The sequence below is a fragment of the Diaphorina citri genome, unplaced genomic scaffold (assembly GCF_000475195.1).
Source record: "Diaphorina citri unplaced genomic scaffold, Diaci psyllid genome assembly version 1.1 scaffold400, whole genome shotgun sequence".
NCBI classification, from domain to species: domain Eukaryota; kingdom Metazoa; phylum Arthropoda; class Insecta; order Hemiptera; family Psyllidae; genus Diaphorina; species Diaphorina citri.
The window spans coordinates 118190-139121 of NW_007377835.1; the positions used below are offsets into that span (position 1 = coordinate 118190).

The 20932-nt window shown below is 40.1% G+C and overlaps 4 protein-coding genes across 12 annotated transcripts in view; 1 reads left to right on the forward strand and 3 right to left on the reverse strand.

Moving 5' to 3' along the window:
• Positions 1-7844, reverse strand: part of LOC103508451 (rab5 GDP/GTP exchange factor-like) — a gene marked incomplete in the record, with an annotated part of 18501 nt that extends 10657 nt beyond the window's left edge. The window contains 3 exon segments of the mRNA XM_026823052.1: positions 3646-3800; positions 6978-7105; positions 7622-7844. Of these exon segments, the coding sequence (XP_026678853.1) occupies positions 3646-3800; positions 6978-7105; positions 7622-7740 (402 nt within the window).
• A 292-nt stretch (positions 7845-8136) lies between these two features.
• LOC108252297 lies at positions 8137-9520 on the forward strand. The gene has a single exon (XM_017443762.2). It carries the CDS (start codon positions 8423-8425, stop codon positions 9518-9520), a length of 1098 nt encoding a protein of 365 aa, XP_017299251.1. The 5' UTR covers positions 8137-8422.
• A 4894-nt stretch (positions 9521-14414) lies between these two features.
• LOC103508453 lies at positions 14415-16970 on the reverse strand. 4 transcript variants are annotated; one of them, XM_026823056.1, is made up of 4 exons: positions 16804-16970; positions 15305-16160; positions 14847-15132; positions 14415-14660 (listed from the first exon to the last, which is right to left on the reverse strand). In XM_026823056.1, exons 2-4 carry the CDS (start codon positions 16134-16136, stop codon positions 14609-14611), a joined length of 1170 nt encoding a protein of 389 aa, XP_026678857.1. In that variant the 5' UTR covers positions 16137-16160; positions 16804-16970; the 3' UTR covers positions 14415-14608. The 4 variants fall into 4 exon arrangements, with proteins under 4 accessions (XP_026678857.1, XP_026678855.1, XP_017299253.1 ...); XM_026823054.1 differs by lacking the exon at positions 14415-14660 and having other exon boundaries at positions 14682-15132; XM_017443764.2 differs by lacking the exon at positions 14415-14660 and having other exon boundaries at positions 14682-15099; positions 15272-16160.
• Positions 16971-17376: 406 nt separating this feature from the next.
• The window catches only part of LOC103508448 (60S ribosomal protein L10), a 14600-nt gene continuing 11044 nt past the window's right edge, over positions 17377-20932 (reverse strand). For all 6 annotated transcript variants that reach the window (XM_008472993.3, XM_008472994.3, XM_026823058.1 and 3 more), the window contains exon 6: positions 17377-17858. In XM_008472993.3, the coding sequence (XP_008471215.1) occupies positions 17765-17858 (94 nt within the window). In that variant the 3' untranslated portion in view covers positions 17377-17764. The remainder of the gene's footprint in view (positions 17859-20932) is intronic.

Sequence of the window (20932 nt, forward strand, 5' to 3'; positions counted from 1 at the left end):
GGAGAAAGTATTGCAATCCGGTCCAAATTTTATCATCTCTCACCCCAGGTTGTCTCTCTCATTGTCCAAAACTCCCGGGAGGCCCGGGGGGCGGCGGGGAGCACCGAGGTGAGTGCCGGCACAAAGGCTCGCTCCACACTTCACTCTCGCTCATCAGTGCGGAGTTTTCGAAGCCGCATCCTGGCGTATGGAGAGTCTGATGCGGGACTCGGAAGATTCAGATGTGATCAGTGGCGCCGAGGATGAAGACGATGAGTTTTTCGACGCCCAAGTAAAGGAAGGTTTCCCACCTAGCTCCATACTGTGCCAGCTACGCGACTGATAGTGCTTTCTAATTTTTCTCTTTGAAACAAAATATCATTAAGAATAAAATTTAAAAAATAAAAGAAATAAAAAAAATGCATGCCAAAAAATCTAACTACATTATAAGGATTTTTAAATGCTGATCACTGGCCATTTTTTAAAACTATTTTTAATACATTTTTTCCATCCGTTACTGAGTGATTTTTTCTTTTTTAATAGTTACCTACCATTTGATTTTTTTTCCCATGAATGTCTTCTAGTAATTCACATGGGGTTTATGTATTTCTTTCTCTTTTTTTGTCTTGCATGGCCTGTTCTATTTATTTTGCATGGCTCAGGGTTTCTAGTTGCCCACCATTAAGGAAACGTAGGTATTTCGTTTTTTTTAAGATTTTCCAAGGCTTAACTGTAACGGCACTGTTTATCTCCTAAGTCCTTTAATCGCGACGAAGGTTTTAACCCATCATTCGGCGATAAGCAAACCCGCCTTCTTGAAATAAAGTCACCCCGCCTGAGTGCGGTCGGAAAAAGCCAACCGCATGGGATTGTCCAGATGGTCAAACATCCGTCTGCAAGCCAACCATATACTAACCGCCCGCAACGTTGCTTTTAACTTTTTTTTTTTTAGAGGTTTGACAGGGGGAACTGTAACTGCTATGGTCTTATCGTCCCGAAATCGAAGAGAGAAGGAAGACAGGATAGGAGAAAGCCAGCCGTTCCGAGAACGAACATTATCCCATCAGGATAAAATCAGCCCCGGGCGGGAATCGAACCCGCGGCCTAGCGCTTACGAGGCAGACGCACTACCAACTAAGCTAACTAGGCTGGCTTCTCTTTCTTCTTCTTTGGGAAAATACAAAAGGTACTCGACCAGTGAACATATTTTTTATGGGCGATGATTGAACCTGAGAAAATACACACATAAAAGGAAAATGTAAAGGTGTGTTCGCACAGTCGACCGGCCGTTGACTGAACCGTCCACACTACCTCGACAACATTGATTCACCGCTTCGGCCACACCTTGTTAAGGAGCCAACGACAGTAACACGCAAGGAAGCACCCATTTAAACGTATCACTAAAAGACCGTCTGAGATAACACATGCTGCAGGCTACTTGGCTTTATGGGGGTAATTTTATGAAGAAGTGGGTTGTTGACAAAGAAATTAGTTTCTTGCTTTGTCTGATTTTGTTAAAATTTGGCATATTCAACAAATAGGGAAAATTTCTCATTATAGGGCCTTCTTAGTTTCAAGTTCTCAAGTTTTTTTTTTTTTTTTTTTTTTTTTTTAAAAAAAAGGTTTCACCCGCCTTTTTTTTTTTTTTGGGAAACAACTGCTACATTGGACCCTATGGTCTGTGTCGTAGCATGCCCATCCCCGTAGTAAAATGTGATTTCTTAATGTTTTTAAGCCTTAGGATACCATCTTTATCGCCTTACGAAAATGATATGTTTAAAGCTAAAGGAATTCTCACCCATTTAGGATCTCAGTACCATATAAGCTTGTGTACAAAACCACATACATGTTCTTTAGTTACTTGTACAACTCGTTCTACTCACTTTGTCATCGAGTTTATACACAAGGTCCGCACGGTGGCGTTCGTCTTGTCTTCAATGCGCGCATGCCAAATGATTGTTGGCTGTTAACCCATTTGAGTTGTCGAATCCTCTCCTGGATTTCCAAGTCCTGATCGTTTCATGCCGAATGTGAACGGGCGGACAGAAAGAGGAGAGGATAGAGAGAAATCATCGAGTATTTTTCCGACGTAGTCCAGTAAGACTCGGCGGTCCTGAGCTGACACATGCTGGAACCAAAAAGGGTTAATTATTAATTGTACTTTTGAGAGGAAGGTAGCAACCTCCGTGACCGAGGGGTATCACACTAGGGCTGCACTCCGGGTGGCCACGGGTTCGATTCCCGGCGGGCGAAGTTTTTTCGCTCCTGGCGTTCCGGGTGCACACAGCCTTGTGACAATCGAGTAGTCAATTTAATACTTATTCGAGCTACTGTAATCATCTATTTTTCTCGAATAGCGAATAGTCGGCCGGGCTTACCAGTGCTAAAAAGATTCTTGGATAAATGCATTGGCAAAGGAAGCGCTTTAGTAATGCTGTATATCCTACAATAAAGACCAAAAATGCCGGCCATTGTGTGACATGATCTAAATATAAATTTTGATTGCTATTTCGGTACCAACAACACATCTTCTCACCTCGCGTCTACTTGTATTTTCCCATCCGCTTGCGCAACTCTGATAGAATTCTGCATGAGTGTCTGACTAGGTCTCCACACATTGACTGTTCCGCATTTCTACCCCTGCTAATAATCATGACTGGGCGTAATCTATCTGCGCTAATCTAGGTAATGGAAACAAGTTCACTAAGGACCTTTAATTTAAGAACACTAGAAAGCTAGTATGGCTTGAAAGGATAGCCAGGCTCTTGTAGAGACATGTCCCCGGATTAACAACGAGAACCTCGATGACGCAGCACGAGAGCCAAAGAGGCACGAGGTAGTATTTTGCAGAACTTGAAAGATTATTATAATATATTTGTTCAACAGGCCGACTGTGTTTCGGAGCACTCCCTCCAATCATCAGACTTATATATTACATGACGCTGAAAACCCTCCAAGAGATTGGCAGACGGAGAAAGGGAAACGAGGTCGCCTGCACTGGAAAAACAATCTAACGGCATTTTGGGTGAAAGAGCAAAGTCAGTAAGTAACAAATTAGGTTCGCTTTTTTTTTTTTCTTTTTTTTTTAAAGAGGTTTGACAGAGGGAGGACAACTGTAACTGCTATGGTCTTATCGTCCCGAAAATCGAAGAGAGAAGGAAGACAGGATAGGAGAAAGCCAGCCGTTCCGAGAACGAACATTATCCCATCAGGATAAAATCCGCCCCGGGCGGGAATCGAACCCGCGGCCTAGCGCTTACAAGGCAGACGCACTACCAACTAAGCTAACTAGGCTGGCCAGGTTCGTTCTCGAACAGATATCTAAGGTTCACTTTCGAAAAGGCTGGCGGCTTTCTCTGATCCTGTCCATTTTCTCTCCCTTCACTTTCATCCATTTAGGGCCAATAAGACCTCCCTTGTTGCAGTTCCCTGTATAAAACCTCTTGAAAAAAATAATAATAATAATATTATTTTTTTTTTAAAATTGTGTTAAGCCTACTTCAAATATGCTTGTCACAAATATCGTTCCCCAATTATTACACCTAGATAAATTTTATGGACTTGGACTCGAACCACCAACCTCCAGAGCCAAGGTCCAACGCGTTAACCACTGCACCACTGAGATTTGTTATAACTAGAAAAAAGAAAACAAACAAACAAACTTACCACGTGTGACATTTTCCCGACGATGCTCGCAATGATGCCGTGTACATCGTCTGACAATGCGGAGTTGCCAGATAGCACGGGGCCCATGTCGGCCTGCAGACGCTCCAACTCAGCCAGTGTTGCCGGATCGGACAGGTGATCGGGGGCGGAAATTTCTGAAACCAAAAAGGAGAAGAAAAAAAAATAAATAATAACAGTGTTTAGGAAGATGCTAGAAAAGAAGTAAAGCGGATGATTGACTTACATTAACTAACATATTAAAGCGTCCTATGTCCTATCAAAAAAAAAAAAAAAAAAAATAAAAAAAAATAGAAAGGAGAGAAAAGGAAAAAAGAGAAAGTAGAAGTAGGAAAAGAGGACAAGAGAAGAAGAATAAAGTTGGAGGAGGAAAATAAGAGAAGAAGAAAAAAAAAAACAAACCATTTATTAAAAAGGGAAAAAAAAAAAAAAAAAAAAAAAAAAAAAAATTCACATCACATTTTTTATGACTTTTCATCCTCCCCAAAACAGAATAGAATATAATAAGTAGGTTAATAGAATATAGGAAAAAACAAAAAAGTATAACAATTTTTAAACCTTCAACAAACAAGCGACCCAATTACCTTGAAACCCAATCCGGAGTGCCAGTTTCAATCTGCAATGATCGAACCTCCTCAGCTTGATGCTAATCACTCGATGAAACATCCGTACCTTCAAGTGCAACAGCAAACTCGTCTGGGGCAACTTGAAGCCCATTGTGACGTCAAAATGAAACAGCTGCGCCAGTCAAAAGAGTTGTCTAAAATTTCTCCACGATTTGTCTTGAATTTTCACCGAAGGAACGTCTTTGAACTTCACCAAAAGATGTCTTCGCTGGTCGTCTTGGAATTTCAGCAAATCAAAGAATTCTCCTTCGACGGTCTTGAAACAGCAAATCAAAGAAGACAATTTATTGGTATTACACTGAAAGTCTTGTAACTTCGCAATCCAAATGATCCTCCAATCGGAGATGCGGTTCGCACGGACTCCAAACTTCCAAACCAAACTGTTCTCGTGGAAAATTCCCGAAAAATTTCGCCCAATAAAGGGTTAATTTCGTCTTCAAATTCTTCGCCGTCTCCAGTGTCTCCCAACGGGTTAATCGCCGCTCAAATGGTCAACAAGTGTCCTGGGCCAACAAGTGTCCAAATGACCATTTTGATGTGCTTGTCCTGGGGGGGGGGATTCTCGTCCTTCGAAGATCTATCCCGAAATGGTCCAATAACAGGATTGTCACGTGATTTTGTCTATCCAAAAGCTACCTCTCAGCAATAGATGAATTAAGGGATTTACAGGTGATTCTTTCCTGAGGATTCTTGCTGGTCAATTTTTCTGATTTTCACCTTTGCAGGATTTTACCTTTCTCAGGTTCTCACGAAAAAATTGTACCCATGGTTGATGCGTTTTTTGGTCACAAAAGATAGGGGATCTTTTGAGTTACCAAAATTTTCCGGTTTAGGCTTTCCTCTTGGGAAGGGACGTTTGTCCGATTGCTGTCTTTTCCGGGTAAATCCGAATGATAGAGATAGATTCGGATAAAGTCTCCTTTAAAGGGCACTTTTGAACCACTGTCAAGCTGATAAGGACTGTTCGTCCAAACAGGACCGAATGCCTTCCGACAAAGTCTGTCCGGGAAATTTCAAAGACAGAAATTTGGACGTCAAAATTTCCTGACGGGAAACACCAATGGTAACGGTGTAGTTTTTACCGGCGTTGACTGGGCTAAAGCTGACCGAGTCCATTTCCAGCAGCTCTGTGGGAGGGGGGACATTACATTATTTAATTTTATTTAATTTATTTATCATGCTCATTTACAAAAATATGATGCAAAATTTACATACAAATACTAATACTAATGTAATTGAAATGGTGGCTTTTCTGACGAAATTCCTGTGTGCGGAGTCCAGTATGTAGGACTATTGCACCCAGAGAGGGGGACATTGGGAAAATGTGTGTTTAGCAAACCCTTTTCTCTTTCTTTTTTTTTATATATATTTTTTTTAAGAGGTTTGACAGAGGGAATGTAACTTAATTATCTATGAAAAAAAAAGAATTAATAAAAAAAAATGGTTGAGTAGGTAATTAGATTGATGTTAAAATAACGAAAAATGGAGAGTCAATATTTAAATAACACGAAATAATTTTAAATCAAGAAAAACTCAAAATTAATATTTAAAATAATATCGAAAGAAAAACTATTTATAATGTAAGATTGAAAAATATTTTAGATAATTAATTCAATTTTATTTTGGATCCACAAGAGCAAAATGTCTTTCCAAAGTCAAATTGTTCGTCTGAACACTTGAAAATTTAAACCTTCAAACGGGGGGTGTTTGTACAAAATATCACTTAAAATCACTGATCACTTTAGAAGATCAGTTAAAATCACTGATTACTTTTGAAAATCACTTTAAATCACTGAATATCACTTTTGACAAAATCAATTCCGGGCGGGTCCGATGCAATAGGTAATTTTGTCAAATGTTAAAACTCTTCTAAGTCTGACTTCCATCCAAGAGGTAGTTTTCATTACGAACGTTGTACAATTTTTCGCATGGCCTCTTCAGATGATCAAAACACAAAGTCCAACCACTGTTGATGACGGTCAAGTCGGTCTTACAACCACCCCAAGCTTCTTCCATCTTTTGAATTAATTTTGGAAAAAAGTTAAAACTCCCCTCTCGAAAAAAAAAGAAGTGAAAAATCGATTAAATATCGGAGAAAAAGTTACGGAAAAAAGGAAACACCCCCCCAAAAAAGTCCAAAAATCACGTCAAATCGCCTATATGAGCACCAGTATTTCAGAATCTCAAAAAACCGCACCAAAAACTCTCTTCTACACGTCTTCACTGAAGTGATATCAGACAACAACTAATCAACTATTTAGAAAACCAAATCACAGAACCAAAAAATCCGAAAAACTTGACAAAACCAATTCCTAATCGATGATGGAGGGGGCTGATGACAAAAGTAAACAAAAATTGGAGACACTGTCTATATTATATTCAAAAGTTAGGACATCAAACTTAAAGGGGTGTTTTATTGAGCTAGACACATAATGATGCAAAACACTGGAGTGGCATACATCCCACCACGCAGCCCCCCCGGCTCGGGAGGCCCGGGCAATTAGGGGCCCCGGGGGAATAGTTGGGGCCCCCAAAAATGTAAAGGTGTGTCCACACAGAGTCGACTAACCCATCCCCGCTGCCTCGACAACATGAATTCACTTCGTCGATCGACGGCCGGTCGACTCTGTGTGGACAAACCTTAATAAAAACTTAAAATTTCGGCCTAAAATTTGGAGCTTTTCCTACCTTTAGCATTCGGTTTGAGAAGATCTTTGAGTTTGTTTTTCAGGATGTTCTTCTTGGCGCCTTGCTGTTTGATTTTGTCTTCAAACTTGGAAAAGCCCGAATGTCTCACTACATCCACCGTGCTGTCTCTGTGGGGAAAATCCAAAATCACGTTAACCTTTTAAGCTAGTCGCTCACTATCAGATAGACCTCACAGACGAACCTGATCAGGTGTACCTGTCAGGTCTACCTGATAGTGGTGAGTGGCTGGCCTTAGATTTAGAATAAAGTCAATTTTTGTAAAAGCAGAACTGCAGCACATTCGGTGTGGCAAAATTAATGTGATACCCCAAACTAACACAACTCCCAAAAATCGCAGGACGGGATAAGAGAAAGCCATAGCCGTTCTGAGAACGAACATTATCCTATTGAGGATAAATATCGTGACCGGGCAAGAATCGATCCCGCGACCTAGCGCTTATGACTACGCCGCATGCGGCATGGTTGCCTAGAGTCCCCTAGCAACAGGCAACCAGCAACAAGCAATCCGCCGCAGGTCGCTGTTGCCTGTTGCTAGGTTAGGTTGCCCCAGTGTAAAGGTACCTTTTTACAAGGCACTATCATCAAGCTAACAAGGCTGGCTAATTATGTGTCAATTTGCTTACAAAAACTCGTGGAATAATTTCAAGTTAAGACACAACACTTGGAACCCATTGTCACCGATTTGGTGCTTCTCTCGTCTCGATGTAGAACATTTGGTACAGCAGCATACACCATTCACCATCTTCCAACCTCAATCAATTTTCAGTCGAAACGAACTCAAATCCAATACAAAACGCATTCAATCTTCAGTAATACAATAGTCCGTCCACTATACCTTTTATTATTAGTAATAATAAAGGAAGGACGGACTAAAAACCCACCCAATTGGCCAAATCCAAATCAAAAAATCACTCAATCTTCAGCCAAATCCTCTTATGTCGGACATTCGGAGGCAAAACTTGTTAAAAATCGATTTAGGAAGCAGGAAGTTAGGATCCTACTTCAGAACTGTACATTAATTGTGGATCGTGGAAGGATGGAAATTAATTCTATGGCCTTTATCAGAAAATCACCAATTTCAGAACAAAATTGTGGGTTTCAAACTTTGGAAACGCCTACTTTTCACCTGAAGTGCAGAAAATTTTCGCTCTCGTTTAACGTAAGAATTTCAATTGTTCTAGATCGTTTTAGAGTGCCGTTTTTTGCATAGACAATTATTTTTTTCTGTTTAATACATTGGTGACTTCGGTTTTCACCTAGCTTTACAGGAAGGTGCTTTTTTGAACGTTTTTTCAAAAAGTTTCCCCTCGTGAAAATATTTCGTGATTTTGGCCAGTTAATATTTCCGTTTTGAAACAAACTACAAACGGCGGTGTTAGACGGTCTGGTGGGATTGAGCTATCGTTTGATGCGTTAGCTTTATCATGGGAGACGCGACGGGTGGTGGGGATGGAGACCCGCCAGACTTGATGAGTATGCAGACACAGATGGATACAGGTACTCCGGACACTGGAACAGTGCTGGAGAAACAGCGCGCGCCTTTGTTATACAATGCTGAAATGAAGTTTGATTGGTACAAGCTGATCATACAATCCAAGTCCACAGTGGGTTCGAATGCATCAAATGGCAACTACATCAGAGCGCTTCATCTATCCCGAGTTCTTTCAGAAACCACTAGTAAAAGTGGAGATATCACTGAAATACGTAGACTCAATAGAAACAAATTCCTGGTAGTATGTCGCACAGCCAAGTGTGCGAATGAGATCATTGAGAACAAGAAAGTTCAAGAGGAATTCAATGCATTCATTCCCTCAGTATACATGCAACGTTCTGCCATTATCCGCGACGTTGACTTGGATATTGATGACAAGATGTTCATGGATAATGTAGACACCGGAAACTACAAGATCCTCAACATACGAAGACTGAACCGCCGAAGTTTGATGGATGGGAAAGTCTCCTACATTCCAAGCAGAACAATAAAAATAGATTTCTCGGGTCAGGACCTTCCTGCATTCATCTACCTCTGGTATACGAAGCTCAAGTGTGAACCCTACATGCAACGTCCAATGCAATGCTTCAGCTGTTATAAATTCGGCCATATCACGAAGAATTGTCGCAGTGTCAAGTTGTGTAAATCTTGTTTCCAACCATCTGGAGATGAGCATCAATGTGACACAACAACCATCAAGTGTATCAACTGCAAAGGAAACCACAATGCAAACAGCAAGTCCTGCCCTGAATTTGAAAGGCAAAAAAGGATCAAGGAGCTCATGAGTACTGGTAACCTCTGTTTCCCTGAGGCGTCTCAGCTGGTTCCACCTGTGCATGTTACATTGGCCATCAGAACAAGAAATGCGTTCAGTGCGTTGGAAAATCTTGGAGAAGAAATGGGGACAACCTATAATTCACAGGATTTCCCGCCTCTGAAGCCCAGCAAGAATACCACTCAAGCACGCACAATCGACAAATATGTTCCTCCCCCACTTGCTTCAAGGACAACCAAGCGGAAAACTGTGTAGAGAATAACACATGGAACAAAGAAAGAGGCATTTGTTAGGTAAATAAATATGAAAATGTATGGTATGTAAAACAAAGCAAACACTTCAGAAGACTACTCTAATGTGGAAAAAAAAATCCTACAATTTTTTTTTTTTAATTAATTTAATTTGTAAATCAAACAACCAATGAAAAAAAAAATGATAAAAAAAATAATGTAAATTCAAAATAAATGGGATGATTATTAACTTTATGGCATGAAACAAACAACCAATAGAAAAAAAAATCCGAGAGTTCAATCAAATAAATACCCTTAACTTGGCGAATTTCAATATTTTCCTTCTGAAAGGCATAATTTTCATGTTGTTTGTCAGCTTCCGTTGATTTGTGTTAGATGTTGTTTTGGTGTGGAAAAAGGTGCCTACTTACATCATTGAAAGTAAAAATAACTGTCCTGATTTGATTACAACAGATAAGAAACTCTTAATAATCTTCATTAGAGAGCATACTTTATCAATGAATCAGTACTTGACAAACATAAATATACTTAGGTATAGGAAGTCCAAAAATTAATGTGAAAAACTTGAAGGGGGTGACTGGACATGGACCTAAACATCAAGTTTGTAGTGACCTAAACAATGATTTATTTAAAATAGTGATCCCCAACCTTTCTGGCCTTACAGCACCCTTTTTTCAACAGTAAACCTATTGGTGAACTATTGATATCATTTTGATATAAACCCACAAGTATGATTAAAACCTCTCTGAATACCTAAATAATTAAATTGTGAGTCATTGTTCTCCTAAACCTAAACAATAAGGGAATTAAGGAGCATTCTCACAGCATTGAAACACTAATGCAGGCCACACATTTGTGATCTCCGTCATCATACCTGCAGACGTTATGAAAAGTAAGGACTTACCTCTTAGATTTGTATCTGTTGACAACCAGCTTTCATAGTGGGCGTTAGACGCTATCCCCAACCTTTCTGGCCTTACAGCACCCTTTTTTCAACAGTAAACCTATATTGGTGAACTATTGATATCATTTTGTTATAAACTCACAAGTATGATTAAAAACTCTCTGAATACCTAAATAATTAAATTGTGAGTTATTGTTCTCCTAAAACCTAAACCTAAACAATAAGGGAATTAAGGAGCATTCTCACAGCATTGCAACACTAATGCAGGCCACACATTTGTGATCTCCGTCATGAGTCATACCTGCAGACGTTATGAAAAGTAAGGACTTACCTCTTAGATTTGTATCTGTTGACAACCAGCTTTCATAGTGGGCGTTAGACGCTCATGTTCAGACAGGGTCGGTGTTTTTCAGCCTCTCAGTCCTAGGGTGATCACTTTTAAACTTTCACTTGAATTTGGCTAAGAAACTTTCCGAGTGCATGCCTTACACCAGGGTTGTCCAACCTTAGGGCACCCGAGGGCCGCAAGAGACCAAGGTAGAGAGTTGGCGGGCCGCAAAAACTCAATCATAGTGGGCGTTAGACGCCCGGCAGGAGCCCGAGGTTTTGGAGCTCGGAAAACTCCACCAACTGGGCAAACTCAAAAGAGGGTCACCCCTCAAGGAAACATGTCGAGGAGACGACAGCCTCCTTCAAAGCGTGTCCTTTTGATAGGGTTTTCAACTGTTGTTAGGTAGATCTCAGGAGCAAAAGCCCCCGACATTGTAAGATACATGATCTCAGTTATCTCCAGAATAAGGGGTTTTCAACTGTTGTTAGGTAGATCTCAGGAGCAAAAGCCCCCGACATTGTAAGATACATGATCTCAGTTATCTCCAGAATACATGTTCTGGGGTTTTCAGAGGCGTGGTCATGACCCACACTCTGTGGTGTTACCTAGCCCCGTTACTCTGCCCCCCACAAAGTAGGGTTCTTGTATTAGGGCCAGGTCAATGTTGCAGGCTTTGCCAGCCTAGTTAGCATACAAGCAACAGATCTGGGATGAGATTGGAGAGGAACAAAAACTCGTCATCTGAATCAGATTCAGAGCTCAACATAATATTTAAAAAAGAATTTGCCCCGAAATGGTGCAAAATTCAATGAGCTAATTTCCTTTATGAGATGAACATGTTTGCCAGATTTGAACAAAATTGGAGTAACCTGTAACCATTCGGGATTTATGGTGAAACAAACATACATAGAAACAAATTAAATACAAGACCATTGATAGAAACAAATTAAATGCAAGACCATTGAGTTAAAACTTGGAATTTGTTTCTTTCGTTCATCTGTATTAACAGACATACGTAGGTAACAGGTACCAACACCTAGAAAGCTATCCTCGTACTGAGAGACTGCTCATCAATGTGCGCTATAAACTGTGTCACACAGTTCCAATTTTCCTAAACTGCACTGTGTGGCTGTGCTGCCTGACTGTGTAACGCAGCTCAATGTGCGCCCTAGCTTATCAGTGCTTTCAATAATGAATTCATAGGGGTATGGGGTATTGCCTTTCCAATCTATTCCATTTTTGACCTAGCCACTTCTGTTGTTGGAACCTACAAACGAAAGGTAAACTTCGGGTAGGTAACCAGATGTGTTGAAAATAGCTATTACGGGTTCAACCGCATCCATGTTCTTTATAGTGATAGGGTGTGAAAAAAGTAAAAAGTCACACTATAGTTCAGGGTTGTCCAACCTTAGGGCACCCGAGGGCCGCAAGAGACCAAGGTAGAGAGTTGGCGGGCCGCAAAAACTCTCCAGAATAAATGTTCTGGGGTTTTCAGAAGCGTGGTCATGACCCACACTCTGTGGTGGTACCTAGCCCCGTTACTCTGCCCCCCACAAAGTAGGGTTCTTGTATTAGGGCCAGGTCAATGTTGCAGGCTTTGCCAGCCTAGTTAGCCTAGAGTTAGAAACTAACTATGAAATTTGTAAGGTAAACTGGGATATTTTTTTTATAAATTTGAAACCCGCGGGTTGGACAAGCCTGCTATAGTTCATCCAGATCAATGTGACAGCAATGAGTCATCAACGCAAAATGAAGGAACCAATCAGATTGCAGGAAATTCTTACATTGTCCTAGTTAGCTTAGTTGGTAGTGCGTCTGCCTTGTAAGCGCTAGGCCGCGGGACCGCGGGTTCGATTCCCGCCCGGGGCGGATTTTATCCTGATGGGATAATGTTCGTTCTCGGAACGACTGGCTTTCTCCCACCTGGCTTCCTTCTCTCTTCGATTTCGGGACGATAAGACCATAGCAGTTACAGTTCCCTCTGTCAAACCTCTTTAAAATGGTTCGATTCCCGCCCGGGGCGGATTTTATCCTGATGGGATAATGTTCGTTCTCGGAACGGCTGGCTTTCTCCTATCCCTCTCTTCCTTCTCTCTTCGATTTCGGGACGATAAGACCATAGCAGTTACAGTTCCCTCTGTTAAACCTCTTTAAAAAAATTCCTTCTCTCTTGATTTCGGGACGATAAGACCATAGCAGTTACAGTTCCCTCTAAAAAAAAAAAAAAATCTCTTCGATTTCGGGACGATAAGACCATAGCAGTTACAGTTCCCTCTGTCAAACCTCTTAAAATAAAAAAAAAAATGTTGCAGGCTTTCAGAAAAAAGGGAGCGGAGGGCATCAGCATATTCTAGTTCAACCGATATTCCACTTCTCCTTTATTGCGATGATCTCATCATTTTTGCTATCAGTAAAGTAGATATGCAACGAAAACTCAATATTCTATCCTTATATTGCGAAGAGAACAAAATGACTGTCAACGAGTCGAAATCAAACATAGTTGTGTTCCGGCGCGGTGGAAGGCTGGCTGATTCAGACACATTCCTGTAAATAACAAACCATTACAAGTGAGCAGCGAGTACGTGTATCTTGGCGTTAAACTTTCATGAGCTATTGAAAGATAGGACAGGGGAAATATTGGATAGGATGAGATTCAAGTGGTAGAACAGGATTATCGTAGACTTCAGAGTTCATCCTATTGTACTTTGTATGAAGAACTTAAACCAAATCCAGGAATTGAAGAGATGAAACCAAAGACTTCGAGTTATCTTTCACTAATGGGACCAATAGATAGAACCAGGGTGGTTGCTCAAATTAGGTTAGCTCAAAACTCAAAGGTGAACTTTTATATTAACAGAATGGCATACAATTGGAGCTCCGATCTCGGAAATCTATTTATTTGGAAAAGTGGCTTGCTGAGGGTCGGTCTTCTGTGGAGGATGTTGTTCGGAATCCATCTCAAATGGATATTAACAATTTATATTTTTATATTCTAGGAGCATTAAAGATAAGGGCATCTATTTATTTGGAAAAGTGGCTTGCTGAGGGTCGGTCTTCTGTGGAGGATGTTGTTCGCAATCCATCTCAAATGGATATTAACAATTTATATTTTTATATTCTAGGAGCATTAAAGATAAGGGCATTTCTTAGAAACGAGTAGGAGGTCAATGTGATTTCTCAATATTTAGCCTTAAGATACCATGTTTTACTTACAGTATATTACACGATGCGCATTTCGATCATTGGATCATCATCAGGTGGGTATGTCAATATTTCACGAAAACACTAACGAAAAACACGTAAATCGGTAACTTACACGTAAATCGGTGATTTACGTGTTTTTCGTTAGTGTTTTCGCGAAATATTGACATACCTACCCACCTGATGATCCAATGATCGAAATGCGCATCGTGTAATATACTGTAAGTAAAACATGGTATCTTAAGGCTAAATATTGAGAAATCACATTGACTGATCTCAGGTACCATAAGCTTTGTACAAAACAATACAGAGTAGGAGGTACCTACAAGTACTTGAAAAAGAAACGAAAAATGTAATTGTATTTTAGGTAGGTACATGATGTATTCAGTAGTTTTTTTTCCAGTTAATACCTAAGTACATTTTTCTGAAACTTTTATTGTATATTGTAAGAAAAGTAATAGGTATTGAAAACAAAGATAAAAGTCATTATTATTAATGGAATTATAGTTAACTAAATAAGTATTCACATTTCTGCTTTTCAAAATATTTAATGTTATAACTATGTATATGTATGTAAATGTTGCCAATCCCTTGTAATTATTTCTCAAATGAATACAATTATTTTCTACCTACCTACCTACCTACCAGTTGCTGCCTTACAATTGTTGAGGTTTATTTGGACCACTAACATAGGATTTGGTGGCCCGCCTCTCCTCCGGTATTTTCTGCTTTTCAAAATATTTAATGTTATAACTATGTATATGTATGTAAATGTTGCCAACCCCTTGTAATTATTTCTCAAATGAATACAATTATTTTCTACCTACCTACCAGTTGCTGCCTTACAATTGTTGAGGTTTATTTGGACCACTAACATAGGATTTGGTGGCCCGCCTCTCCTCCGGTACAATGATGGGGATCATCTCAAGACACAGACTTATTTTATATCCCGACTCTCGGACCCCCATCATGGATTCTTCATCAAGGGAGACTATGAATTTCAGCCCCCTGAAGTCTTTATGGATGTTGATTATGCCAATGTTTTCAGCATTCAGATTTGGGTTTTGAATCCCCACCAGAGAAATGATCTCTTTGGGGTCTTCGCTACCGACTATATCGATGATGTCCTTAGACACTATAAATATTCCTTTGTATTCAGGGATGAGATCCCTGTACAGGCCTACTTTCAAATGAATCCCCAATTATGCCAATGTTTTCAGCATTCAGCTTTGGGTTTTGAATCCCCACCAGAGAAATGATCTCTTTAGGGTCTTCGCTACCGACTGTATCGATGATGTCCTTAGACACTATAAATATTCCTTTGTATTCAGGGATGAGATCCCTGTACAGGCCTACTTTCAAATGAATCCCCAACACTAAAGGGACCTCCCTCACTTTGTTCACTAGCCAAAGCCGGGTAAAATCATCTCGGCAAATCAGGATGAGAGCACCCTTTTCAAAACTGTTCTTTACAAACGTGGGCAAAGGATTTCCCCTCGGTGTTTTGATCACCTCTCTAAAGATAAAGGTCTTTATCATTGTCGCACAACTCTCCACCATTTTCTCCTTTGGAAAAGCACACGGAACCACAACCATTTTGGTGATATTTTGAGGCTGACTAGATGAGACTATGCTACTGATAGCCGGGGCCTCAGGGCCCTCACTACCCGCAGTGCTGACCCCATCTCCAGACCAGCAAGTCTTCTTCTCAGGGACATAGTCCCCAGTTGAAGGTGTGAATTGTGATTGCAATCTTGTCCTTGAGTTATCAAAGGTGTTGGGCGTTGGTGGCACAGATCTGCCCCCAGACTCCTTGTTTTTAGAACGTTTTCGGGCGGGAATAGGCTCCCCGCGCTCCAGTGCCCTCTGTGCCTGTCTCTTTCGCCTCTGGGCCCCAGAAATCTTGGGCCTGTCCATGTGCATCCGATTGATACTGGATGCAACATGTTGGAGGCTGGGAGTGGACCCAGTGGTGTCTCCCTCGCTAACTCCGCCATTCTCTGCCTGTGGTGTAGACAACAATGCCTCCACTACTGGTGTTGCTTCCTCGGAAGGAGCTCCTCCATCTGCTAGTGGCTGGCTTACTCCAGATCCATCTGCTAGTGGCGGGATTACTACAGGTGCATCACCAATTAGCACAATATCCATTTGCACAATGTCAGTGTTTACATCGGTATTATTCATTTTAATATAAATGATTTTCTCAGTCTGCAACAAATTCAGAGGTGATTAGTGTATACTGTGTAGTTCCCCCAGTTGTGTGGCTGAGTGGTTATCCTAGAGTCACCCTATCCACCACCTAGGGGTGTACTCTGTAGGGAGTTACAGACTGCCCTGGGAGCATTCCATGTAGAACACAACACAAACAACACCAGTGGCGTAGCGTGGTCTAAAGTCAAGTGTATCCAAACTCTAAGGGGGGAGGGGGGGTGGATGCTCCAAATTTTCAAAGGTTGGCCTACAGTACAGGAGAAAAACTAAGCTCGAAGGTCGGGGAAGGGGTCCTCTTGGGGGGACCAGCGGCCCCCTTGACCCCAATTTTTGGAGTCTGACGTACCTATTTAAGGGTATTTGAGTCAATTTTGAGTGTATGGCCGCCATACACGCCCTACATGGACGCTACGCCACTGAACAACACTGTTGTTCACACGGGATTTGTGATTAATATGTGAGCCAGCCTAATGTGTTACATCATTTACAGTGCCATAGGAACATTAGGAACCCTGCTTTGGGATTTAACAACAGCTTTTTTACTGACAGAACAAGAATTGTGAGTCACACCAACACATGAACCAACTTCACTTCTCAGAAAACATAGAATCGGTGTAATCAAACAATGAGCTGTACTTACCAGAATTCGAGGTGACAATCTCTGGAACTCTAATTTGGTACTGCACACAAGTTAGAAGTTGTTAGAACGACACAAGGGCTAGTAAACAAAATACCTACCTATTAATTTCAAAAAACTTTTCAGAAAAAACAACCACCCACCAGCAAACCAAAACGCAAATCAATCAAAATCAAAATTTGAAATTTCAAAATTTCCCGCTTTATGTGTTCGACTGTTCGCTAGCAGAAAAAGCCCAGTTTGGACGATGCACTTTTTCTTTTCAGCACCACTTTTCACCGATTCTACCACTCCAGCGCTTTCTGACCTCCTTGAATGACCTTGTCAATGATTCGAATAGTATGTTGGACAAAAGATGGCATTTTCTAAAAAAAAAAAAAATCTGACCAACAGGGTATGTAGATTGGAACCGCGTCCGCCCAGCTAGTACCTTGTAAGCTCTAGGTCGCGGATTCGATTCCCTGCTCCTGGGCGAACTTTATAAATATGAATAAAAATAAAAAAAGAACATAACTTTTCCTTTTCTTAATACAAACTTATATTTTCACATAATAAAAAGATATCCGTAAGATGATAGGGGGAACAATAACAAAAAGCACATTACTCTCTCTTCACTTGAAGAAAAAAAAGACAAAAGAAGGGGAAAAAATGTGGTCTATCTAGCCAGGTAAAACAAGACTTTTAGGTCTTAGCCAAGAGTTTAAATAAGGCATGTGGAATGAGATTAAATGCCTTTAAGCCACTACACACTTCTTTAGAGGATTTTTGTGATATACTTTGAAAATCAGAAAACAATCTTACAAAAAACAGAGAAATTGTCTCCTAATACAGGGAAAGAATTGTGCAAGTCTGGGGAAGAGCATAATCTTCCCCACACTTCAAGGGAAGAGAGAGTACTGTGCTATCATATCCGGCACTCTGATTTTACGTGTGGTGCAACACGCTCCCCGTCTGTATGCTCAGCTTAAACTCCAGCCAACTCCTCCTGCACCTTCTTCCATGCAGCCAGAGGTCCGTGTTCTGCACGGTACTTCACATTGCATCCATCCAGCTCGAATCTGAAAGTAAGAGGGAAAAAAGTTAGTTGAGAAATTAGAAATGCCACTAGCATCGGACCACCTATCACAAATAAATTGAAACTCAAATTAAAACACAACCTTTACAAATAGTTATTGACTCAACCAACCATCCCCTGAAAAAAAAAAAAAAAAATTACTTACACGGCAGGAGATGTCACAGCTTTTCACTTAAGAAAGGAGGGAGAAGAGGGGGTTAGTTTATATTTTGATCGATTCTAGCGCTGATTCAGTGGTGTGGATTTTTTACGAACTAACTCACGGAGGTGAAAATATGCTGGACTCTGAACGGGCGGATTATTCCGAAAATGTGAAGCCTTTTTTCCAAGGGAGTTTTTTTTTTTAACCCGTCTCGGTTTTATCGTCCCCAAATCGAAGGGTAGGGTACCCTTAAAACTTTTATAATGACTTAATAATACCTTTTTATAATAATAACTACTTCACCTTATTAAGAACTAGGTACTTATCAAACTTTCTTCCTACAAATTAAAAAGTTGACCATCGTAATTTTTTTCAAACTTCTTGAAAAAGTATATTGTCGAACTTTTTTAAAAAAAAAACACGGAAAACGGAGCTCACCCTTCATTTAATACTTTTGTTCAAATATTCATGATTTAATAGTGACTTTGGGTATTTTTTCTTCGAAATTAAAAGTGAATACCTAATTTAAAATCTTTAATTCCGTGATCTTTCGAGTAGAAATATTTACGTCAAAACATACCTACCTACCTACCCAATTGGGTAGGTACCTACTTATACAGGGTAACTCAATAAAGACAATCACCAGAGATTTTAGAGAAAAATTTAGTTGCTTTTTTAATGGAGATGTAAGAGTTTCTTCTTTTTTTTTCGAACTCTCAAAGCTAGAAGCTAGCTAGCTTCACCTAGGTGACCGCAATTGCCATAACGGCGACCATAGACCATTAACCCTCGCCGGGACCATCGACCATCACAGAAAAAATACTCAGCTCAATTTCTTGATTTTCTGGGAGGGTCGGTACTATGGTCAAAGCTCCGTTGAGGACGCTTCTGTTCACCCCATATAAATTAGAAACTTCAAATTTCAGAAAACAAAGTTTTTTCCAACAGTTTAAATTCAAATTAAATAATTCGTGTATAATTCGATATTTACTAGGTAGAAAATAATTATATTTCAGAGAAAAGGAAGAGCTAACCACGTCCGATGACGTTAGCGGTTAGGTACTTCGCTGTCCGCTAAACCATCAAATCTCCTCATCAGTCGACCAATTTTATCCAAGGAATCCTCACATCCCTTACGAAAAATCAACCAATTGTATCGGTGTCTGAGGAAAATTCTTACGAGAATCCAGTAGAAAAGGAGGAACTTCGTCCAAAGTTACTTCGCCTTTCGCCTAACAATCAAATCTCCTCACAATTTATTGTTGTTGTTCTTCTTCTTCAATAGAAGCTTTATTAAATCCCAACATCCAACCAGAGTAGTTTGTTTGCCCACAAAAATACTATTATTGTGGTCAAATTAACAAAATGGTGAGAACAAAGATTTTTTTTTAGACAGAACTGAATCCATACAATCCTGTTAAAGAAGTAAACAAATCAGAAGTTTCACCTTTGTTTCCATTTAAACCCCTAAACTAAATAACCTACCTATCAGCTCCAGCACATGACAACATTTTGTTGAAGGTCGAATTAACAAAATGGTGAGAACATAGATTTCTTTTTTTTTAGATAAAATCTGAATCCATACTATCCTGTTAAAGAAGTAAATAAATCAGAAGTTTCACCTTTGTTTCCATTTAAACCCCTAAACTAAATAACCTACCTATCAGCTCCAGCACATGACAACATTTTGTTGATGCGGATCACATGGAACGGGTGAAGTCTCATACGAATGTGGAACTGATCTTTACCGCAGTTCTTGACCAGATATTTGTTACAGCAAATACGGCCAGCTTCAAGAGCCTCAGAGGACAGCTGCTCGTACTCATCAGAAACCTGTGAAGGAAAAATGTCCAAGTTGATTAAAAGAGAAAATAATTAATCAATAGTAAAAGATTTCAGTAAATCAGTTTTTTCACCTTAACATTCAAAGTTTGGTCCCATGAAAAAACTGCTACATTAGATTCTTTCCACAGACAAGAAACAATTCTTCTTCATTAAGTCATCAACTCATCAGTCAACACCAGAGACTTGAAAAGTGACTCATTAACCATTAAAATATTGCAATCAAGTTAATATATTTCTGGTAATTTTCACTGGACCAACCATGCCCCTATGTTGACCTCTACTGTTTAAATCATCTTTACAAGTTTGCCCAAATAAAGGATCATTTCACCAGCTCCCAGCACACAACTTACCAAATGGACACACAATGGGAAGTCCTCTACTTTGGCCTTCTTCTTGCCCAGATCGAAGATTCTGATCTTGGGATCTGGCACACCCCGACAGAAACGGGATTTTGGGTATGGCTTGTTTTTACAATAACGGTAACTGAAAAAGCAAACAGAGAAGTTGTTGTTAGAACTTACCACTCAAGATCATAGTCTGAAACCAAGTCAAGAAAGTTTGACCGCGCTACTAGAGATATTATACACGACAGGGAAAGTAGCCGTTTTCAGATAGTTGTAGGGGGACAACTACAAATGATGGAAGAAAACGGATTGCGTGTGTGTGTTGGGGCATGAAAGTATGGATTTTGTAGTGCAACATTTTTGAAATGAAAGAAATTCGATTAAAAATTCGAACTTTTTGAAATTTGAAAGTTTGAACATTTTGCTGTTTACATTACAATTTTTACATTTGCCTTTTTTGCTCTTTCCGTTCCTTTACCTTTACCTACCTATTCTATTGTTTTTTCAACCAGAATTATATTGGGTTGCTTTTCATATTATTGTCTTGACGTGGTTGGAGTAGCGGAAGGGCATCCGCAGCCGCACTCCGTAAAAATAAACTCGCCAAAACCAAGTTGGTTCATCCTGTTCTTTGACGTTGACCGCTCTACAGCCTAAACCACTGGACCGATTTTGATGGTTGATGGCTCATTTTTTTTCTCGTGAGTGGTAGGTGTGCCTTTTCAT

What these genes read in the sequence shown, in the direction of transcription:
- LOC103508453 (XM_026823056.1), bottom strand. Translation starts at nt 16,136, where the DNA reads ATGAATAATACCGATGTAAACACTGACATTGTGCAAATGGATATTGTG. An exon ending in GGGGATTCATTTGAAAGTAG is followed by an intron (nt 15,133 to 15,304) that starts GCCTGTACAGGG and finishes ATTTGAAAGTAG; the next exon opens with GCCTGTACAGGGATCTCATC. An exon ending in ATCATTGTACCGGAGGAGAG is followed by an intron (nt 14,661 to 14,846) that starts GCGGGCCACCAA and finishes ACCGGAGGAGAG; the next exon opens with GCGGGCCACCAAATCCTATG.
- LOC108252297 (XM_017443762.2), top strand. Translation starts at nt 8,423, where the DNA reads ATGGGAGACGCGACGGGTGGTGGGGATGGAGACCCGCCAGACTTGATG.